The sequence below is a fragment of the Phyllostomus discolor genome, chromosome 4 (assembly GCF_004126475.2).
Source record: "Phyllostomus discolor isolate MPI-MPIP mPhyDis1 chromosome 4, mPhyDis1.pri.v3, whole genome shotgun sequence".
Taxonomy (NCBI): Eukaryota; Metazoa; Chordata; class Mammalia; order Chiroptera; family Phyllostomidae; genus Phyllostomus; species Phyllostomus discolor.
Genome location: NC_040906.2, coordinates 155,994,806 through 156,016,761, shown reverse-complemented (window position 1 = coordinate 156,016,761; position 21,956 = coordinate 155,994,806). Strand labels below are relative to the sequence as shown.

Sequence of the window (21,956 nt, the reverse complement as noted above, 5' to 3'; positions counted from 1 at the left end):
AAGATGAGAAAGAATTATTTCTTTACAGGCTAAAATTCAACAGAAACATTCAAAAATAAAATTGCCAGCTTTTATCTGGCAAATAAAAGTGGCTAATTGTCACTAGCCCTACTCCTTCTCCTTACTTAAGGGAAACCACCTGACTTTTCTATTAACCATTCCCTCACCTTTTTAAATAGTTCTTCCAAAACATAAGCATCCTAACCAGTAATATTGTTTTGCCCAGTTTCAAAATTTTACTTAATACGGTATATCCACATACCATATATATGCCATATATGTATACATACATATGAATATAATATGCATGTTAATCTTATACATGTATGTATACCTTACATTTATTTGCATATATTATAAATACGTATAGTTATATATAACTCAAAGTATATGACACATAGAAAACAACACTGATTACTACATCTTCTCTGACACCATACCGGGTGTCCCACTTCTCCCCCTTCCATGCCCTCCATCACATCAGTTCCTTCTCTCTTGTAAAAAGGCATGAAAAAGGACTTTTACCAAAGGAATAGGTAGGCGAGTCTGAGATTTTGTTTCATAATTATATTAATTCACTAGTTGGATAAAAACGCTTTTGTGTCAAATAATCTCCTACCTAAACTTTGAAAATAAGGTATCAAAGTAATACTTTCTATTATTCCTAGTAGTCTAATTTAGGGACCCCCCCATCAAGTTTTTATTATATTTTAATACTGTTATTACATGAATACACTGTGACCACACCAAGCTAAACTCATTCAAGTATGTCATGAAATAAATAAAAAATATAAGATTTAAGCTAAAACAAGCATTATAAAAGTAGAGATAGTTGACTTTAAGATTTGAATCCTTATTGTTCTTCCGGGAACAAATAAAAATTTATTTTATTTGGTTGAAATATCAAAAAAAAAAATCCTCCAGAAAACAAAAAGATGTATAACTCATTTTCAATTGAGCAAATACATTATGTAAAAAAGTAGTACACGAGGCTGATTAATAAAACACAGTTTTTATGTTTAAGGTACTTGGAGTCCATGAAGAAAGGCAAGACATGCAGATGACTATAACTCAAAAGAAAAGTGCCAAGAGAGAAGTGGAAGGCACACAAAGAAATGAAATGTCACATAAACTAAGGAGTTGAAGAAAACTCTTCAAGAAAAACAGTGAAATCATGAAAAAATGAATATAATATGCGTAGGCTAGTGGAAAACCTAGGAAGAAGAGAATGGAGTCAGAGAATGTTCCAAAAATACTGGACATGAAATGATAAAGCATACTTTGGCTGCAGCACAGAGAACAAGATGGTGAGGCAAGAGCAAAGCTGTAGCGGCATGTTAGAACCACACTGGACCTAAGTGAGAGGACAGTGCTTATTCGGGTAAACAAAATATTGGCACAATTGCTTTACATTAGAAGGATGAAGCCCCTATTAAAAAAAAGACATTCAAGTCACCAAACTTTATCATTTTCTGAATCTAACAATTTCCCATTTAATGATGGTTGTAACAACCATCTGTCTGCTTTCCTACCCAATGTCTATTACTCTCTTTAGTGACTCCCAACATGGACGACCCACCCAATAGTTCAGCCTCCCAGTCCGGGTTGCCTCACTCCTAATGATCCGTTCTTCCACCCCATTTCACACACTCAAGTGTCACAGTCATTTTCATTTACAGTCATTGACAAAATCTCTAGTTTCATTTTTTTCTTATCTACACATAACCTTCTGTGCTTTGATCCCCTCTAACTAGTATTCTCATTCTGGCAATTCCTCAACCTAACTGAGATGTCCAACGCACTGACTACCACAATTTTGCTATTGCTCCTTTTCTTCATGTTTTATCTCTGGTGACACAATTTATATTCCATGGCCCAGCACTGTAATTACTCACTTGCAAATACCCTTGACTCCCTATACTTTTCTCCTTTCCTAATACTTACATGGGAACACCTCAAGAAAATGTCTATCTTCATTGATCTAGAATCACCGAAAGATACTGGAGAAAAACACACAACCATGTTGACTTTTTATTTTTAATTCATAACTAAGTTTTAAATCAGCATACCAGACTACTTAACAATCCTATTACTATACGCCAGTATCCTCACTTTTCTAAAAAGATTTCATTCTTCTCATTCTTTTCATCAAACTTGCTACTACACCAACTTTTTATTGTCTTCAAATAGCCATGTCTTACAATTCACAGCCAAAATAGAAACAATCATAAAGGAACTCCCTTGTGTTCCCATTAACTAGCTAACATGTTGACATCTACTTCGTTATTGTCAGCAAATTTGCAATTTAAATTTGTTGTTTCACTGCTTTGCCTTTCTTCTACAGAAAGTCCTACTACTTTTATTAAATTTTTGCTGAACTTTAATAACTATACTTTCTTTTTCACCTCTGCATTTTATTTGAATTTTGAAGTTTCTCTTTACCCTTTATTTTTCATAAGAAATTAACTCTTGAGTTTTTCTTGTTTTCATGTATTAAAAAATTATGAAGCAATTTTTGTCAATTACAATTATTTTCTGATTACTATTACCTCATTCTGAGTTTTCATATTTGTAATTTGCTTATTTATTCATACCTCATTATTTTTTTACTTCAACTTAAATATTAGGTTTTAGTTGTCAAATATTCTGTGATCGCATCTCTGCCATGCTTTCAGTGTTTACATATATGTTAACTGTTTTTCCTATAATTACTTTGCATGGGATTTGACTGTGACGGTTTTTTGTTGCCCAAGATAGCAGATCCTCCAATAACTTTGTTTTTGCTAAATGTTGTTTTGTTATGTTGATGAGATGTAGGAATTTAAGTCTTGTTTATATAAATTAGTCTATGTGTGTAAAATGTGTTTTGTTCTAAGTTGTTTTGCTTAACATAAGTGAGGACTTGCAGTGTATGTGAATGAAGATGTAAAAGGTATTGGCTATAATCAACTGGTAAGTACTGACTGGATTTAAAAATAAAAAGTAAAGAAATATAGGAAACCTTCTGAAATTTTTTATACTTGTTATATACACTTCTCAGATCTACAGGTGAATATAAAAAACATAAAACACATGCAAAAAAAATCCATTTATGGAAGTTGACTCCTTTTTCCTTCTTACCTGTCAATGTAATTTCTAAAACTGGCCCCCCAGCCCTTTTTTTTTTTTTAACATTACTGAATTCACTTACCTAAAAAAAAAAATCACATTGTTATAGCTGATCCACTGGTTCTATCCCAACCTTCATGTCTCAAATAACAGTAAGTCCTCTCAATCATAAGGTAGCAAGCAGATCATTGTGATTAAAAGTACAGGCTCTGCAGCTCAAATGCCTGAGTTCAAATTCCAGCTGTGTCCTTTTTTAGCTGTTTCACCTGTACAAGCGTCCTGATCTTCCCCTGCTTTTTATACTCATCTGCCAATGAGTTATTACCTCACTCACAGGATTTTTGTGAGGATAAAATAAGTTAATATTATAAAACTCTTAAGAGTCATTCTGGCTTAGTATAAACACTGAATAAATATGAGCAAACATTTATAATGATAATGAGTACTATCAAAGGTGGGTGTCTGGCAAACAACTGACATCCAAAACATGGTTTATTCTCTCTAAATGCCTATTCTCTATATGACTTTTAGAATACTACTACTGATCCTTCAAGACAAAGCTGAAAAGTTGCCTCTTCTCCTTAGTACCTCTAATGGTTCCAGAGTGAAAATCACTCACTTTCCCATATACTCTATATAGCAGTATCTGCTTTTTCAATTGGCATCCCTTTCTTTTGTATGGCATCATGCTATTTACATGTATTATATCTCCCACTACATTGTCCCTTAAGGTCCAGAAATGGAGCTCTTATTTTTACAGTCTAAAAGAGCCCAATATTTCTTATACATAGTCAGTGACCATTAAGTGTTCAGCTTAAACAATTTAATTTTTGGCCCTTTGGTTTTGACATTGGTAGATACAGTGTCAGGCACAAATATCTTTTATTACAAAATCATAAACATGTAATTTCTGTAACATAACAATATCCCACTCAAGCATACCATATGACATTTTAGGTAAAATGTTCAAATTAAAACTATAAATTATTATACCCATATTATTACCCTAGCAACCATGCTCAAATAGGTGTTACTTCTGCCAGACCCCATATTTGGGCAGTATCTGTACAGACAGATTCTACGACTATACATATACTTAACATGTTTATAGTGTATAATGAACTTATTATATAAGAAGAATTATAGACATATAGATCCAATTTAAAAAACTCTATTTTAATAAAAATTATCATGTCCACCATAGCAAAACCACAATGACCCTAAATGTCTAATAGGTATAATGATTTCACATGAAAGGAGTAGAGGAACTACTGGGTTAGCCAAGAAGTCTGTTTAGTTTTTTCCATAAAATAAAAGACATATTTTTTATTTTCACCAATAACTTTATTGATTTGGATATTTTGACTCTGTTGGCTATATCCCACTATTGGCTTCTAGAGGGTAGAGGCCAGGGGGAGCTGCTAAACATCTTCCAATGGGTAAGACAGCCCCACAGCAAAGAATTATTTGACCAAAATGTCAATAGTACCAAGAAACTTCACAAACCACTTCTGACATGTCCTATCAGTCACAGCACCTTCTCCATGCACTGCACAAATCTTTTTTTGTGTTTCAGTTGCATTGCATTTTACCTTTCTTGAAATAATAAAGCATAATATACCAAAAATATATATTTCCTTCCCTCTTCAATATTAAAATGGCTGCACAAAAATTTAGCCATTTTGATTTTTTTAAATGCATGCTTTTATGAAAACTGTCATGATACAACCTAATAAAATTGTTTCAAATGATGTTAAAGACAACTAAGCACTACTACAGCCATCTTACAGAAAAAAACTACACAAACTTTTTGGCCAATCCAGTACCTATGTGCCTCAACAAAAGAAATAAGTTTCAGAAATGACTTGAGAGGAAAAAAAAGCAAGTTAATTGTAGATGTATATCTCATAGCAGGAACTTGCTCTGGTATCAGCTATTGAAAATTGTTATTTTCAAAAGGCAGTTTACATCGTATAATAGGTTCTTTTGAAGTTCTGTGGTTTCTAGTTGTGTTCTGTGCTTTTAATCTTTGAAATACTGTTTTTGACATGGAGATGCAATGAGTTCCAAGAGATCCAAAAACAATATGATATCAACAATTATTTCAAAAAGTATCTGCAAATGAGCAAAAAGAAAAAAGGGCTCATGGACAACAGTGTAGTGATTGCAAGGGGGGCGGTATAAAGGGACTAAATGGTAATTTAAAAAATACAATACAGAAATTAGTAAATAAATTTAAAAAGTATTTGCTGTTATTCTGTTACTGAGAAAAGCCAAAAAGACTTCACTTTTTAATTACCCATTATTAAATCATACAGATATCTAGTGCTTTTTTTTAGTATTGTTTTCTAATTTTATTTTCTAAGAAGCCATTGGAGAACTAATACTAGAAGACACATCTGGAACTTTCAAGATCAGTTTCTGTAGCAAGGCTTCCTGCCCAGGTCAGTTTTAAGTAAACACTTGTACTTTTTGGTTAACAAAAGTTCTCATCCTTCCATTTTAATCTTCACAACAACCTATGAAGCAGAAATTATTTTTAATGCCATTTTACAGATGATGGAACTAAGGTACAGAGCAACTGATAACTTTATCCAAATATATTAGCTGGCAATCGTTAAGTAATCTGTCTGAGGTTAACCTACTAGCAAGAGGCAGGGCAATTCTGGCTCTAGAACTAAAAGCTTTTGCTCTTATTCCATTCCACCTTTCCACAATACATCACACAAATCAAGTTAAATAGAATATAACACTGTAATTTTTGTGACACAGATGAAAACTGGTAACACGTGGTCCTATTTTCATTTAAACATTATGGACTAGTAAACAGTGATTATATGTTACCTACTCATAAACCGTAGCCCAAATTTAATCTCAAAACAGCTTATTTTCTGATCATACACTTAATATTCATCACGTGACTAATGTTTTATGCGGGAGCCTAAAAGTCTCAAGATTCACTGCACTCCACCATTTTTTCAGGGTTTACATATAGCTTAATATGAATGGAGTAATATATAATCATGAAAATGATTGGCAATGCGACTTACTATTACCAATCTTTAAATTTTATTATTTTTCTTTCAGACTATTGTCTAAATACGTTAACACAACCCATTCCAGGCCCATTTTCCTTTTTTTAAGTTCATATAACATTGTCCTCCCTTTTTTTAAAGCACTTCTACATTTTCCCTTAACAGCTATCTCTAGGGTTTTGCAATAATGAAACCAAAACAATCGTAACTGCCTGAACTTCAATTTGCTCCTTTGGAAAATGGAAAAAAAAACTAGTCCAGCATAGTTGCATTTTGAGACTTAGCAAAAGATAAGTCTATGATGACAATACCGAACATTTTAGCCGGGGAATGGAAAAACCATCTCGATGGGGCCTCGCCATCCTTGCTCTCCTCTGCTGACGCCTAAAGGCACCGGGATAAAGGCAACCGCCACCTTCCCGCTGCACCCGAGCCAGTAGGCCTAGGTCCTTCCACTCTCCCCACAGGCTCAAGACCAGGCTGCAGGTGTGAGGATAAAGGAACAAGGTGTGGAAAGGCTTCAGTCACTGCCAGAATTTGCTGGGGCGAGGAGAGGAAAACCGAGGTGCGGGGAGGAGGTTCCATTCCAAAGTGGCGGTTGGAATAAAGTTAGGTAGAAGGCAATAAAACTAGCCCAGACAAAAAATACGGGCTAACAATGTGGGAACCGGATGGCCCACTGCGCGGAGGACCGCAGCTCGCCACCTCTGTGGGCTGGCACAGAGGGAGCAGGGTCAAAGGCCGTGGGCAGGAGCGGAGAGCAGATTGGCTGGCGGACCAGCGCGCAGGCGCCGGCACTGGGCCCTTCGCCCGCCGCAGCCGTGTCTGGAGGCCCGACTCCCCCCCTCCCAGGGGGTTACTCACCGGTGTGTGGGAATCAGGCCACCAGCAAAGAGTCTTCTGCTAAGACTCAGGTACAGAGTGGGGATAAAGACAGAGGACCCACTGCTGCCAGCTGCGAGCACAGCTAATCCCTCCTCCTAAAAGACGCTCGCAGAGCTCTCAGGCCTGGGGGCGGGGCTTACTAGTGGGCGGGGCTCTGGTTCCCTGGCCAGAAGCCGAGGACTTCGGAGACTGTGGGGACCTGGGGAGTGGTTGAAAGACTGTAGAGCTTTTCCAAGCTTCCTGAACTAGTGGGGAAAAGGGGCGGAGTACAGTTGGGCTGGCGTCCCATCTTCTTTTTCCTTGATAGGTGATGACTCTCCGCTCTCTTAGAAACGGGTCCACTAAGGTTGCACTGGGAAGCTCTTACTAAGTAACAGACAGATGATTTAACAGGTGTTCAAAATTTGGATTTAATTCGAGCACACTGGTTGTTTTCAAACTTTTTAAAGAACAGCATTGCCTTTTTTTTAAATGGAAACTTGACTTGCAAAACCAAAGTAGACGGATGAAGATGACATTTAATTTGCAAAGTATTATATAAAATCACCTTCGTACTGAAATACTTACAGAAATAATTGAAAACAGGGAGGCAGGTGTGAAGAACAAGAACGTTTAAAATAGAGGTTACAGCTGAAGGTTCCATCTTACATCAGCCTCAGAAGCCAAGAGAATTCTCTATTTTGTTTGGTTACATAGTAACAAGGAAATCTTGATTCACAGTCTAGAACTTTATGATTACTCAATTTGCTCTTTTTAAAACCTGACTGAATTTTTAAAAAATTTTAATTGTGAAATATGTATATATAAACACATCCCATATTTGCATACTTAAATAACAGTAATAAAAAGAATATCCAGGTACACTACAGAGCTGAAGATGCAGAAAAACACCAATATTTTTGAAGCTTTATAAGAAGGCCTTTCCTAAAGTATATCTCTCCCACTCAGAAATAACATTATCTGAATTTTGAGTCATTTCCTTATTTTTTTCTTGCAAAATAGTTATATATGTACGATTTCATTAAAATATAGTTACATTCTGGTGTTGTATTTTATATAATGCATCATAATCTTCATTTTTCACTACACATTGAGGTTTTTGAGATTTACCTATACAAAAATCCATTACATATCATTAAGCTGGCCCATATTATAATACCTGCAATGGTTAGATTCAAAACTTTTGACTGTAAATAACCTCTTTGAATTTTCATTTCTCTTCTTGCTAATGGGGTTGTACATCTTTACATATGCTTGGTGGCCATTTGTGTTTCTGTGAAATGCCTGTTCTCAATTTTGTCTCATTTTTAGTTGGCTTGTTTGCTTTTGAAAATTAATTTATATATAATTATGTATTTTAAAAGTTTAAATTCTTCTCTCTTATCAAATTCTAATGCATTAACCTAGTAGTAGCCTTTGGTTTCTCCTAATTACCACTTATTTTTATAACAGTCTACACTCCATAAAATCCTTGCAGATTATCTTGTCTTACTATTGGAACAACAGAATCCATTTCTCTTTTGGCATTAGCGATAAAGATCCTTCTCCTTATTTCCCAGGCTTATGCAGACTTTTATACCTATAGCCATTCTTTTCCCTGTATCCATTTTAATGAGCCTCAGACACACACAAAATATATAGTGTGCAAGGAAATATGCCAATTAGGATTAGCTTTAATTATATAAAACAGAATACTCAATAGTTGTGCAAATAAGACAAAGCTCAGCTCCTCTCTTATGTAAAAGGATTCTGGGGATCATATGGTAACTCCACAGTTATAATAGATCAACATCCCTCATTTTACTTTATTTTTCATTTTATTTATTTATGTATTATGTATGTATGTTTGTATTTTTTTTAAATTTTTTGCTCTACCATCCTTGTCTCTGGCTTCCATCCTGACAAAATATGCTGGCTTTCATCCTCACATCTGCCTTGTAGTTAAGGATGTCTGCTATGATCTAGACATCTTGTCTGAATCCCAGTTGGCAAGTAAAAGGAAGGTGATGACAGGAAATGTTGGAAAAGGCCAGGATGGCTCATCCAGCTACTTGTTGGGGAATTTTCTGGGAAGTGCCATTCAACAATTTATTATTTCATGTAATTGAATGCAATTGAGTCATTTAACCATATCCAGCTGCAAGGGACTCTTAGAAATGTGGCCTTTCACCTTAGCTCATGATTCCCGTGACCCCAATTAAATCAGAGCTCTGTTACTAAGAATGAAGGGAAGAATGGATATTGGATAGGCAACAAACAGGACTTACCTCAGCAGTGAATAGGGTAGAGAAAGAGAAGGAGATACATAGACCTTACCAAGATACTTGAGTCTAATCCAAGGTCTTGAAATAGTGTAGCTTATCTCATTGCAGTTTAGCTTTCCTATGGAGTGTCCCTGTTTTTAGAAAGGTAACAAAAGAGCATAAAGGCTTTGCCATGGAAATGAGAGCATCTTAAGAATATTGCCACACATCAGTCTTCCAGTTTCTAATATAAATGGTGGTTAACATATGTCTAACATAGGACTTCAGGTGTTCAGAAGGGTAAAACAAATGCTCAGTGGATGTCTTCTCCCAGTGCCAGTTATATACTATCAAGTTCCTTAATACCATTTGATGCGGACTCTATCCAGTGGGGTCCATATGTTGTGAATGAGATGAGCAAAATCCAATGGACTGTAGAAGTCTTGTGGAGAAAAGGGATGGTATGGCCACTCTCTGAGAGAGAAAGCACCCTGACCCTTGCCTGGACAGGCTTTTATTGCTTTTCTGGGAGCATTACCTCAAGGAAGGTCTTCATTCATCATTGTCAGGCAGTAATGATCAAAAAATAGATAACATCCAAAGAACTATGAGGGCTTATTCTGAGTCAGGGTCAGTTAGCTAAAGGGCCATAAAACTTTGAGAAACAAACTCATTTCACGCTTGGACCCTTATCAGAAAATTGAGGACATTCTTAGCAAAGCAGGTTTTATAGGATGTTATGCATTTTTTCTTAGGCCTGATTGCCCTGTGGAACTGCCTGTTCCTGCCCAGGGCTGCACTGCCCTCTGACATTGTTTCAAGCTTAAGTCAGGCAGGGGAAGTAAGGCAGTCAAGAGATTAGGAGACTTCTTGCACAGAATGAAGACTCAGGCTATGTCAAAGCCAAGGGGTGAGTATCCATCACTCCCTTTTTCTATAGCCCCCCCAAGTGCTTCCCTGGGGGTCCCTTCATGACCATGCCTGTCTTAGTTCATCCCTCCCTTGAGGAATCTTATCTGTCATTGGCTAACCAATCATCCACCTGGGGCCAAGCAGGGTGAAGTAAAGGGGGCGGAGGCTGTGACCCTGCCAAGGAGATAAGCTTTGTCTCCTTAGTGGCTTATGGTCCCAAGGTCTTTTTACTTAGTTGGCCTTAGCCATGGGTATTACAGCTTCTGAAACCAGGCAGGGAAGTTCCCAACATCATTTGTGGGGGAGCGGACATCAAAGTATACTCCTGGTCCTAGCCCTAGAGATATTAAGTATTCTTTTGGTTAAATTGTATTTGACATTGATAGGTACAAAGACCAGTGTAATTTCAATAAAAAGCATATCATTCAAGGTACTCCTATAATGCCCCATTAATATAGTCCATGTGCCTGCTCATCTTTAAGATTAATATGGAGACAGAATGAAGGGCTTTAAATTGCTTCCTCCAAATGTAGCATACAACTGACTCCCCTAGTCTGACACCAGGTGCCATTGAACATCTGCCCCTCCACTATGTCTGGAGCCTGAAACTTAGACCAATGTTTGAGACATTTCTCTGGCTGCAGTGGCAGTACTCCAAGTGCTGTCATTTGCTATCCTGGTCATAGTACATGTATTGATTGTCTGCCCAAGAACACCCATGTTTTATAGCTGCCATCAGGGAGCCCATGACCCAGTTAGCTCTTCCTGGCAGAGTTCTACTTACATCTATGTAGCAACTGACTGGATTGTGCCACAAGTCTCTCTCAGAGTTCTTAGTTTAGAGAGGCTAGTGAGTGTTGATTCTATATAGTGCTTCCCATCCTTGTTCACATTGTCTCAAACAGAGAAAATAATGTTGTCAAACATTGAGGTCTGCTTGCAATGGCCATGATGGATCTCATAGCTAGCTCTGACTATTGCAGACCCTATATAATAAATCCTAGGGTTAAGGAGATCAGGAACTTGGCATACGTGTAACACAGTGGCACCCCACAGGAGAAGCTCTTCCTAGCTAATTAATTTCACTTTAGCACAGCACACCACCATATAAAGACCCTTTAGGAAACTAGGGCTACAGCAATACTGCTGGTAGAATGATAGATATATGCTGTTGTGGTTTGTAGGTGGCTTAGGAAGCTCTGTCATCCAACTATGAGTGAAGGCTAGGTTTGGACAATCTCCTTATCAGTGCTATGTAAGTAGTGTTATTACCCAGCTCTGTATTTTGTAATTGTATCTTATAGCCTACTGCATACTTTTATGATTCTTTTATTCTCTCACAATAATGGGGAATTTGGGGAAAGTAAGATATGAGTGTCTGTTTGGATGTGAGAGATAAATTTTGTCATGTTCCTTTTGTGATTAGTAAAGTTTACACCACTCTGTGCTTTCAGCACCCTCTTCTATTTGATTATGGTCTCAAGAGATTTATCAAAATTGTAGCAACAGACTTTTAATGCAGGCCTGTGTGGTCCAGGAAGAAGGACTTTGTAAGAGTCCAAGTTGATAATTGCATAGGGACAACTAGGTCAAGTGATAACTACCAGGGTGGACTTTCGTGGAACCAGCCTTTCTGCTTTCATATGTAGATTTTCCATTCCCTCTCTTCTATGCTATATTATTTTATGATAAACTCATAAATCATAATTAACCATAACTAACAAATAGTTATGTGGTCTTAAAATGGGGAATACTGCCCTCAAGACATACACACTCTCTTACTTTCATTCTTCTAGGATTATATGATATTGGAAATATTACTTGGAATTTCTATGTCTGTTAGTTTTTAAAATAATAAATTGGTGACAATGATTAGCTTGAGAGAGGAGAGGGGGGAGGAAGAGGAGGGAGAAGGAGGGAGAGACAGAGAGTGATCTAAATGTTCAGACTGAAAGATGAAGGGAATTTGTACCCTGAAATGCATTACCGCAATGCAAAAGACTAGCATCTTATCGACAGCAAGGGCTTTGCTCTTTTTATATTTCCAGAGCTGACAGAAGTTATGGACATATAAGAAGAATTCAACAGATAATTTATTTGGGGGGATAAAAGAATAAAAGACTATGAGGTGACTTAGTCATTATTATTTAACCCCACTTCCTGATATGTGTTGTTTGCTCTAGCCTTAGAACTATCCTATATGTCCTCTGAACATTTTATGTCTTTCCCCTCTCTAATCCTAGCATCTCCTAGACATATCAAGTCATTTTATAACTATTTATCACTCCACTCACTTGAGATGTCTTCTCAGTTCCTGTCCATCTCCTTCCTACTTACAGTAGTCAGAGCTCATTTTTGCAAGCAACAGAAACTGCATCTGGAAACTAAAACACAAATAGACTTTATGTGAAAGGTTACAGAGTAGAGTACAGCATGGCATTGAAGGCTGGTTCTTTAGACAATGGCAGTGGACAGGAAATTAGAAGGGCTGGGCAATTGGGAGCACAGCATCACGCAACAGTACAGACTGGGGCCCACTTTCAGTGCTGCATTATACTCTCAGTGTTTCTGACACCATTGCGAATAATCTTTTTTCAATTCTGCCTGCATTATTTACTTCATTTCCTCAGGATTCAAATTTTTGTGTAGAATAATCTGATTAGCTAAGTCTCGATTATATATGTCTGTATCTCCTTAGCTTTCTTGAGGCGGAAGTCAGCCTCTTTTGCTTCCTTATTGGAAAGTGGGGACCAGATACACCTTTAAAAGAAGAATTTTGGGATGGTAAATAATTAAAGAACAAATGAATAACCTCCCCACAAAGTTCATTTATCCAGTGCGTGCTTCCATGCCCATGTCAAGTCTACCTTCTCCATGGCTATTGCATTACATACTGATTGTTCCATTCCTTTAAGCCCAATTACAGTCATAGGCAACAATCTAAAATGCAGCCAGGATTTCTTCTTTAAGTGTCATTCCAACTCTGGCTGGTGTGGCTCAGTGGATTGAGGGCTAGACTGCAAACCAAATGGTTTCTGGTTCCATTCCCAGTCAGGGCACATGCCTGGGTTGTGGGTCAGGTCCCTGGTAGGAGATGCTTGAGAGGCAACCACACATTAATGTCTCTCTCTCTTTCTCCCTCCCTTCCTCTCTCTAAAAATAAAATATTTTTAAAAATTGTCATTCCATTCTTATATCATATATTACTTTATGAAGGTGTATCTAGGATCTTTTGACACAGTTTGGGATACAAAGACTATAATTCCAAGAAGTCCCTTAATTAGGACACCAAAGTTTCTACTAGCTGAGAGCAGCAAAAAATTCAGAGATCTAAACTCTTACCCATCCCCCTTATACTCTAATCATTCTACTATATGTACCCAGAGTTCCTGAGTATCTATTAGCATCTTGACAGGGAAGAATCCAATCTAATTTCACCCTAAATAAAGTCATGAAGTGTGAGTCAATTCAAAGAAGAAGCTGGCTATGGCAGGTAATGTCTCAAACTCAGAACTGTGTAAATTCCCTGGTTTTGTAGTGGCCACAGGGCCTGGGGTGCCTTCTTTACCCATGGGCAGAGGCTCTTCCAGGATTTACTCACACCCAGGATTAAATTCAGTGTAGATGATTCCCAACTGTTAAGGTCCACTGTTTGTGTCCCTCCAAAGTCTGTATGTTGAAACCAAACCCCTGAAGTGAAAAGATTTGGGAGGTGATAATGTCACAAATGGGATTAGTGCCCATATAAAAGAGGCTCTAGAGAGATCCCTCACTCCTTTCTTCTGTATGAGAAATTCAAGATCCAGAGAGTGCCCTCACTTGACTATGTTGGCACCCTTAACCGTGGACCTCCAGATTCCAGAACTGTGAGAAATAAAGATTTGTAATTTATCAGCCATGTGGTCTAGGGTACTTTGCTATAGCAGCCATGAATGGACTGAGACACTAGCTAAACAGGCCAGTTTTTTGGTTTTTGACAAGGCACTCATTCTCTGATTCAAGGCACTCCTGCATGATGGAAATGGGAAGAGCTCCAGTGTCATTACCTTTCCATAGAGAAATGGCAGAATGTTCACCTCTCATGGACTGGTGCTACTAGACATGAGTGCATCAATAGCTGGGTGTGGGCATTTTCTCCAAAGGGAAACCGCCCCACTCAGGCATGGTGGCAGCTGAGACAGATGCATGGCTCGGCAAGCAGGGAGATATGCTTCCTGAGTGGGGAAACTTCTACGCAGGGTGATACAGAGCCTTCCTTTGGAGGAAGGAAGTTTTGTGTGTTGTGATCAAGCACTAGTTTCATAACCTAACCAGCCAATCCCCAATTATACCACCTAAAGTTCAGATGTTGCAAGGTCATTTCCTAAAGCATTATGGTTTGGGTTTCTTCCTTTGCAGGATACCTTAGATTCCTTAACCAAATTGACCTAACCCTTCCGTCATAACACCACCCACTTCTGACATAAAACAAAAGAACAGCTTTCAAAGTTACTAAAAGAAAAAAAGAAAGGCTTGTTTTTTTCCTAAGATAGATGAGCCACACATTCTGTATTTATACAAGAAAGACAAAAGTTAATTCTTCTCAACAGTATCTGCTATGAGGTGATTTTCTGTGCCTGCTTATTCTAAGAAGTAGCTAGCAATTTTTCTTGTTAAAAGAAAAAAGAAAGAAAACAATGTTTTATTCTCTGCTAAAGCATTTGTTAGAGAATCAAATTAAAAGCAGGTCTATGCCTTGTACATCTTTTTTATTCCCTATAACGTCAGGCTCTGTAAGTATAGGTATGGGAATGTCTGATTCCCTGTCTCCTACATCTAGCACATAGTAGGATGTACTATAGTAGTGTTTGTAGTAGGATGAATAATTGTTACAGAACAGACCCTGGTGGAGGGGAACGATATACTATTACTGAATGGACCCACCCTTGTGCTCTGGGGATCCCCCCACCCCCTACTACGTTTGCCTTGCCTATCACCAGGAAAAGATGTCTCTCAGTGCCAGAGATTGGTGAAAAGGAAAGGGACTATTTATTTAAAGAGTTATACAAACTTAAGAGTAATGACTTAATGTCTTAAGACATTGAGATCCCGAAGTCCTTTAGAACACCCACACACACACAGTTCTTCCTTCCCCCTCTGCCCAGTCTGGGGTACCATATCTCAGAAAAAGAAATAGAAATCCATGGTTCTTCTCTGCCCAAGCCTCGTGGTCCCCAAAAGACCCTGCACCACTGCGGTGCCTGGGTTTAAATCCCAGCGCCAATTTTCAGCTCCTTCCCCAATTGTCCACAGCTGCCAGAATTCCTGTATTTTTGCACCATTTCTGACTCCTTCCACAATTGTCCACAGCCGCCAGAATTCCAGTATTTTTGCAGCTTTACTGGGCTGCCATAATAAGTCTGGGCAGGTGTGGCCCTGTGGTATGGAACCAATCATCTCCAAACTCTTACACAGGCTCTGTAACCAGGGGGAGTTGCCTCCTAGTTACATCATGGGTTGAAGTTACTCCCATCTCTCTGGCTCAAAGCATGGCCACAGCTGTTTAACATATCTATGAAACCAGTTAAAGGTTATAGATATGTTAAGTGACCCTTCTAGAGGTTATCTGCAAAACTGTTGCTCTTCAAGACAACTCTCAATGGCCCCGCTCCACATGTCCCATCCCCCAGCTCAGACTTATGGGGGTGAGGACTTCCTATATATATGTATTTTTCTAATATTTCCTGGACACCAAATTCTGGACCCCATTACAAGTCTCTATTTGGCCCCCTACCCTGGTTGCACCCTGTTACATAATGGTTCCCAGAGATATCAAGGTCCTAGTTCCCTGAACCTGTAAACACTACTTTATATGGCAAAAGTGACTCTCCAGATGTGATTAAGGATTTTGAGATGAGGATTCTCTGGATGAGCCCTAACTATCACCACAAGAATCCTTATTTGTAAGAGGCAGACAGAGGGAGATTTGACAGATTAGAAGGCAATGTGACCACTGAAGCAAAATACTGTACTGCTGCCTGTGAAGACTGCGGAAGGGACCACAACTGAAGGAACGTAGGCAATCCATCTTTAGAAGCTGGAAAAGGCAGGAAAGCAGACTCTCCCCTAAGGCTTCTACAGGTGAGCAATGGTACCAACAGCTGGATTTCAGGCCGGCAAAACTGAGTTCACACTTCTGACCTCCAAAAGTTCAAAGAATATGTTTTTTTTAAGTTACCAAGTTTATGATAATTGGTTATAGTAGCCATGGAAATCCAATATAGTGTTCAATAAATCTATTGAATAAATGAAACAATGAACAGTAGAGGTTGAGGGAATATTGCATTAATTACCTTATTATGAGATGCTCAGGTTGGTTTAAAAATAGCATGTGAGAAGAAAGATAATGGATGTACTGTGTATATGTATGTGTGTGTGTACGTACACACACACACAATGTATATATAATGTGTATAATATATACATTATAGACCTTAAAAGATTCTTTGGATGTGAGAGAACCATTGTCCTTCAAATATATCTACAGAGTTAACACTAAATACAATGATTTTAACTGGGCTTTCATTTACCAAATTTCATTCTGATTGTTTTTGGTTGGTTTTGGTTTGTTAATATTGCTCAATATGTTAGTTTTATGACAATTTGTTTTATTTTATTATTCATTCATTCACAATATTTAGGTGGCACCTACTCTCCAAATACATCAATTCATAAGAAATCTACCTTCTAGGTATTTTCCATCTACTAAGACAGAAACAGATATATACTATGGGGTTTATATCAGTTATCTGCTTACCACCACTTGGGTGACTTCACTTATAGATGTACAGTCTATATTTTCAAAAGCATTTGTGTTCCTGTAGGCAGACTTTTCTTCTTTCACTTGTATATTTTTATTCCATCTAGCTCCATGCCTTTTATGAAGCAAGTCTTCAAGTATGTTTGATTAATTGAATGTATCTAGTGGCCAGAAATTCATTCTTTATTTTTCAATAAGGGACAAAGCACTGTGTGTGTGTGGGGGGGGGGGTGATAACTTAGGGTGACATTTTTCTGTTCCTGCTTCTTTCAAAATAAATTGAGTATGGCATTTAATCATCTTTTAAAATAAAAAATGCAAAAATAAAACCTGAACTTCTTAAGTTATCATTGCTGATTTCACAGCAGAAAATATATATATTCTGTTAACTACGATCTCCTAATACTATTTTATGACTCACCTCAAGAATATAATATGCTCCCCCAATTTTACTAATAGTAGAGTTTTATACATACATTTTAACTTCTTTTGTAGGTTTAGAATTTGTTGCAAGATATGAAATATCTTTATTCTGCAACATTGTTATATTTTTTACATCTTGTTCAGTAAAAGTATACAAAGGGATATCAAGAGAAATATCAACTTTCAAGCTATTTTTCAAGTGACTATCAATGATCTTTTTCCATTCAAAAGGTAAGATGAGGAAATTTTAGATTGGATTCACCAAGGAATAGAATATTTTGGCTTCTCCAAAATTTCTCTTTCAATTTTGATTCCCTCCTAAATATGTTCAAGCTCCACAGACAATCCTTGTCTTCCTTGCTCTTGCTGTGGCATCTTTGCCTTCAGACATGAGACTTCTTTTCCCTCAGGCTCCTACTGTGGGCAGTTTAATGATACACTGCATCAATACTAACCTGTAGGTCTGAAAACTCTTACTGACTGCAAATACCTGGCTTAGGCTCATTTACTCCCCCTTTGATTACATCTACTGTGGCTTGGTTGGAGTTACAGCAACATGTAGACTTTTACAGTGTAAAAGGATAGTAAAGTTTAGCTGGACATCAATTCTCTTAATAGAACAATCTCTTCAACACTCCAAACAGATACTTGCAATACTTTGCTTGAAACAGCCAGGAACTGGCAACTGACACACACAAACTCAGGACAAATTGCTGCAAATTTTCCTCAAACTAAGCTAAAATGAGTTTCTCTGGCTCTTCCATGCAATGGTCTGGGTCTCTGTGCAGAGCTACAGAAAATACTATAATCCCTTTTCCTAGAAGAAAGCCCTACAAATAAATGAATATATTCCTACTTTTTAGGTTTTCTTTTACCTTTTTGAAAAATTCTCCATGTGACTTCACAGCCAGAATAAAGGACTGAGTTGCCAGTGCAGAATACTCGATTTTGGCAAGTATTCTTCTGTCAGTGCAGCTGGAGATGCCAGGACCAGGAGGGAAGTAAAAGCACTAGTTCTCCATGTCAACCTTTAAATTTCAAAATAAAACTTCTGGTGAATACAACTGGGTGAACTAATCAATGTGCATATATAGCCCCTTCATCCACACATAGAAATGCTAGATAAAGTGTAATTGCAAACTGTTTGCTTTTAATATGTAGCAGAGCTGAAAGAGAGCAAGCAAGGGAGAGAGTGAGAGAGACTAAAAGTGTCAAAAATAGAGAATTAAAGCCAAACAACAAAAGCAATAATACAAACAAAACAGCAACAATCCTTTAAGCACAGACAGGTTTAGAAGAAGTACTAAAAATAATTCAAGGAAACAAGAAAAAAAGAAACCCTAAGTCTCAGGCAAATATGACTAAATTTAAATGGATTATAGGTACCATGCATTTCTTATTTTTAAAACAGTATTCAAAATATTTTACAATAAAAAACTAAGGATAATCTAGGGGAAATTTGAGAACATTTGGTAAGCAAGTATAATATTAAGTAAATTCCTCGTGAAGACATGAAGACATGATTGGAAACTTTTAGCTTAACTCACTGCATATCAGCCTCTTTGTGTTCATAAAACATCCCAAGGCACCCCGCCTGTTTTTCTTAACATTACCTAGGAGCTAATACTTCCTGAACTTGGGGTGGGAAGGGGTTATAATTGCAGTGTAAACAAAAAAGGGGCTATTCAATAAACCTGACAAGCACAGACCTCTACGTGGCAGGTCTGACCAGCTCAGTGACCAAAAGTTAACCACACAGGATGTCCTGATCACAAATTCCTAACTGGGAAGGTCAGAGTAGGTAGTCACACCCCAGGCCTATAGCTTTCTAGAGATTTCCCTTAAGTGAGTTCTAGCCATTGCTCGATTTCAAAGGTTAACATACCTTTGAAATATCAGAGTAATTTTCTTTCCCTACTCCTTGAAGTTACAACCACCAGCACCAGAGCATAAGACTACAGCACCCCTCATTGCTGTCTTGTTGCCCACCAACCATCTCTACGTGCTATAATGTTAATTAGTAACTCTCCTGTAACCCACCAATGTGAAAGAAGTATGTCTCTCTCCATTTTGCTTTTCCTATCTAATCCTAGACTTTTCTCCCTTTTGTTTTCTCCCACCCCACTAATCTACCACCAAAAGATTCCATGTAACCCTCTACACATCTTTTCTTTTGATTCTAATGTAGGAAATGAGCTGCAAAACTGTCATTCTCTGGAGCATTTTCTGAGCCCATTGAGATCTTGCTTCCCAGCAACTGTTGTCACTTTGGCGCAAATAAAGTCATGAAAATTCTCTACAGGTTTGGTTTCTGACGTTGATGATAGGGAGAGACTGGAGAGAGGCTCTGGAATCAGGGCAAGTGCAGGTGTTTAGTCACCAGCTGTCCCACGTAAGTATCCAACTGAATGCACACAGTTAGCTGCCCCATCAGCGTCAGCTGAGTCCAAGCACAAAGCTTTGGGACTCAGGGGTATGGACTTTTTATTTAAAACTTATTATTTATTTATTCAATGTTTTCTGAGTTAATAATTAATTTTATACTACCAATTTATCACAGACACCAAGAAAATCTATTAGGTCAAGAGGACATTCTTACACAGTCATACATGGGTCTCTAATGTGTCACATTAGAATTCATGTGAGATTCAGACAAAGAATAAATAATGGTACTAAATAGTTGTAAAAGCAATTTTGATTCCTGGAAAAGGCAAAGGCCATGACATTAAAATGACTGACAATATCCAGTTTTAGCAAGGATGTGGAATATAGATACTCTCCTACATTATTAGTAGAAATATTAATTGATAGAACCTTTTAAAGGGTAATTGTCTGCATATGATAAAATGCATCTACTCTTCGTGTGAGCTATGTTAGCTTTAACAATTTCTCCTACAAAATTACACTTATAATGCACAAAGCTGTGCGTGTGACTTTTCTTTATAATGACATAAAACAGCATTCATGTGTACTTTCCTATTAAATTTATTGGAATAGCATTGATTAATAACATATTTCAGGTATACACATGCACATATTTTTAATGAAGTTGTAAAATTATGTACATAATATTGAACTATATTTGTGTCTGTATTAGTTTTCTATTACTGTTCTATTGAATTATTGCAACATTAGTGGCTTAAGCAACACAAATAGCTCCTCTCACAGTTGGGTAGTTTAGAAGTCAGAGTTGTGTATCCTTTGGCTAAAATCATGGTGCCAGCAGTCTGCCTTCCTTACTAGAGGCTGCAGAGGAGATTCTGTTTCCTCATTTATTCAGTTTGCTGGCAGAATTCATTGTCCTAGAGTTACGTGACTGAAGTCTGTATTTTCTTTTTTTTTTAAGTATTTTAAGGATCTTATTTATTTATTTTTAGAGAAAGGAAAGGGAGGGAGAAAGAGAAGGAGAGAAACATCACGTGAGAGAAACATCCATCAGTTGCCTCTCCTGTGCGTCCCAATGGAAGATGGGCCTTCAACCCAGGCACGTGTCCTGCCTGGGAATTGAACCAGCCACATTTTGCTTTGAGGAACAATGCCCAATCAGCTGAGCCATGCTGGCCAGAGTGAGGTCTGGATTTTCTTGCTGGCTGTAAACTGAGGCCAGTTTGCAGCTTTAGAGGCCATGGCATTATTTAGCTTATGGCTTCCGTACTTACCCAACCTAGTGAAGACAGGTCACATTCTTCTCATGTCACATTCCTCTGACCCACCCTCCTGCTTCCTCTTTTAATTTTAAGAACTCATGAAGTTATATTGGGCCCAGGTGCATAATTCATGATAATAGCCCCATCTCGGAATCCTTAACCTTAGTTGAATCTGCAAAATGCCTTTTGTCACGTAAAGTACCATATTCACAAGTTCTGGAGAGTAGGGTATGGACACCTTTGGGGGCCTATTATTCTGCCTACCACAATATTCACATGTACATGTAGATACATGCATGCATATGTGCATACATACAAATACAGGGGTGAGAAAAGATATGGATAGAGAACAACAGTAGCAACAAAAAATAAATATGTGTGCCCATAGATGAATTTCTAAAAATGAACATACCACACACTTCAAATAGTGGTTATTTTGGGGAACTGGGGTTTCAGTTTTTACATATGAGGTCTGTTTAGAAAGTACCCTACTGTGTACTATATGAAAAATAGACTTTATTGAAGCAGATACAAAATACAAGAAACATTGTACATAGGACAATGACACCTCAGTCACCTACAAAGTAGGTACCTGGGGATCTCACACAGTTTTCCCAATCATCATTAGCTAACCTGTTGTATTTTCGTGAATCTCACTGACAGTCTGAATTCTCTTCCTTTTCAAAGGTAATTTCCATTTTGGGAAAAGCCAGAAGTTGCAGGGCACCAAATCTGGGCTGTAGGGGGCCTGAGTCACTTGGGTGATTTGATGTTTCTCAAAAAACTCTGCAGGAGATGTAATACATGAGCAGGTACGTTCTCATGATGATCTCATGATGAAGCTGCCAATCACCAGTTGCCCATAACTACGGCCTTCTTAATCATCCAAATAGTTTCCATGGAG

At 37.8% G+C, this 21,956-nt stretch overlaps 1 protein-coding gene and 1 long non-coding RNA gene across 3 annotated transcripts in view; both read right to left on the bottom strand.

Moving 5' to 3' along the window:
• The window catches only part of MANEA (mannosidase endo-alpha), a 41,254-nt gene extending 34,096 nt beyond the window's left edge, over nt 1–7,158 (bottom strand). The window contains exon 1 of one of the 2 annotated variants that reach the window (XM_028510356.2): nt 7,008–7,158. Coding sequence is in view for 1 of the 2 variants with exons in the window: in XM_036024486.1 (XP_035880379.1) it covers nt 6,455–6,461 (7 nt within the window). In the remaining variant the exon portion in view is untranslated. Of the gene's footprint in view, nt 1–6,454; nt 6,831–7,007 lie in introns of those variants that run through there. The other variant, XM_036024486.1, reaches the window with a different exon arrangement.
• A 1,747-nt stretch (nt 7,159–8,905) lies between these two features.
• Nucleotides 8,906–12,566, bottom strand: LOC118499913. The gene is made up of 2 exons (XR_004902451.1): nt 12,478–12,566; nt 8,906–9,423 (listed from the first exon to the last, which is right to left on the bottom strand). It is a non-coding gene; the product is annotated as an uncharacterized LOC118499913 (long non-coding RNA).
• Between the last annotated feature and the right edge of the window lie 9,390 nt (nt 12,567–21,956).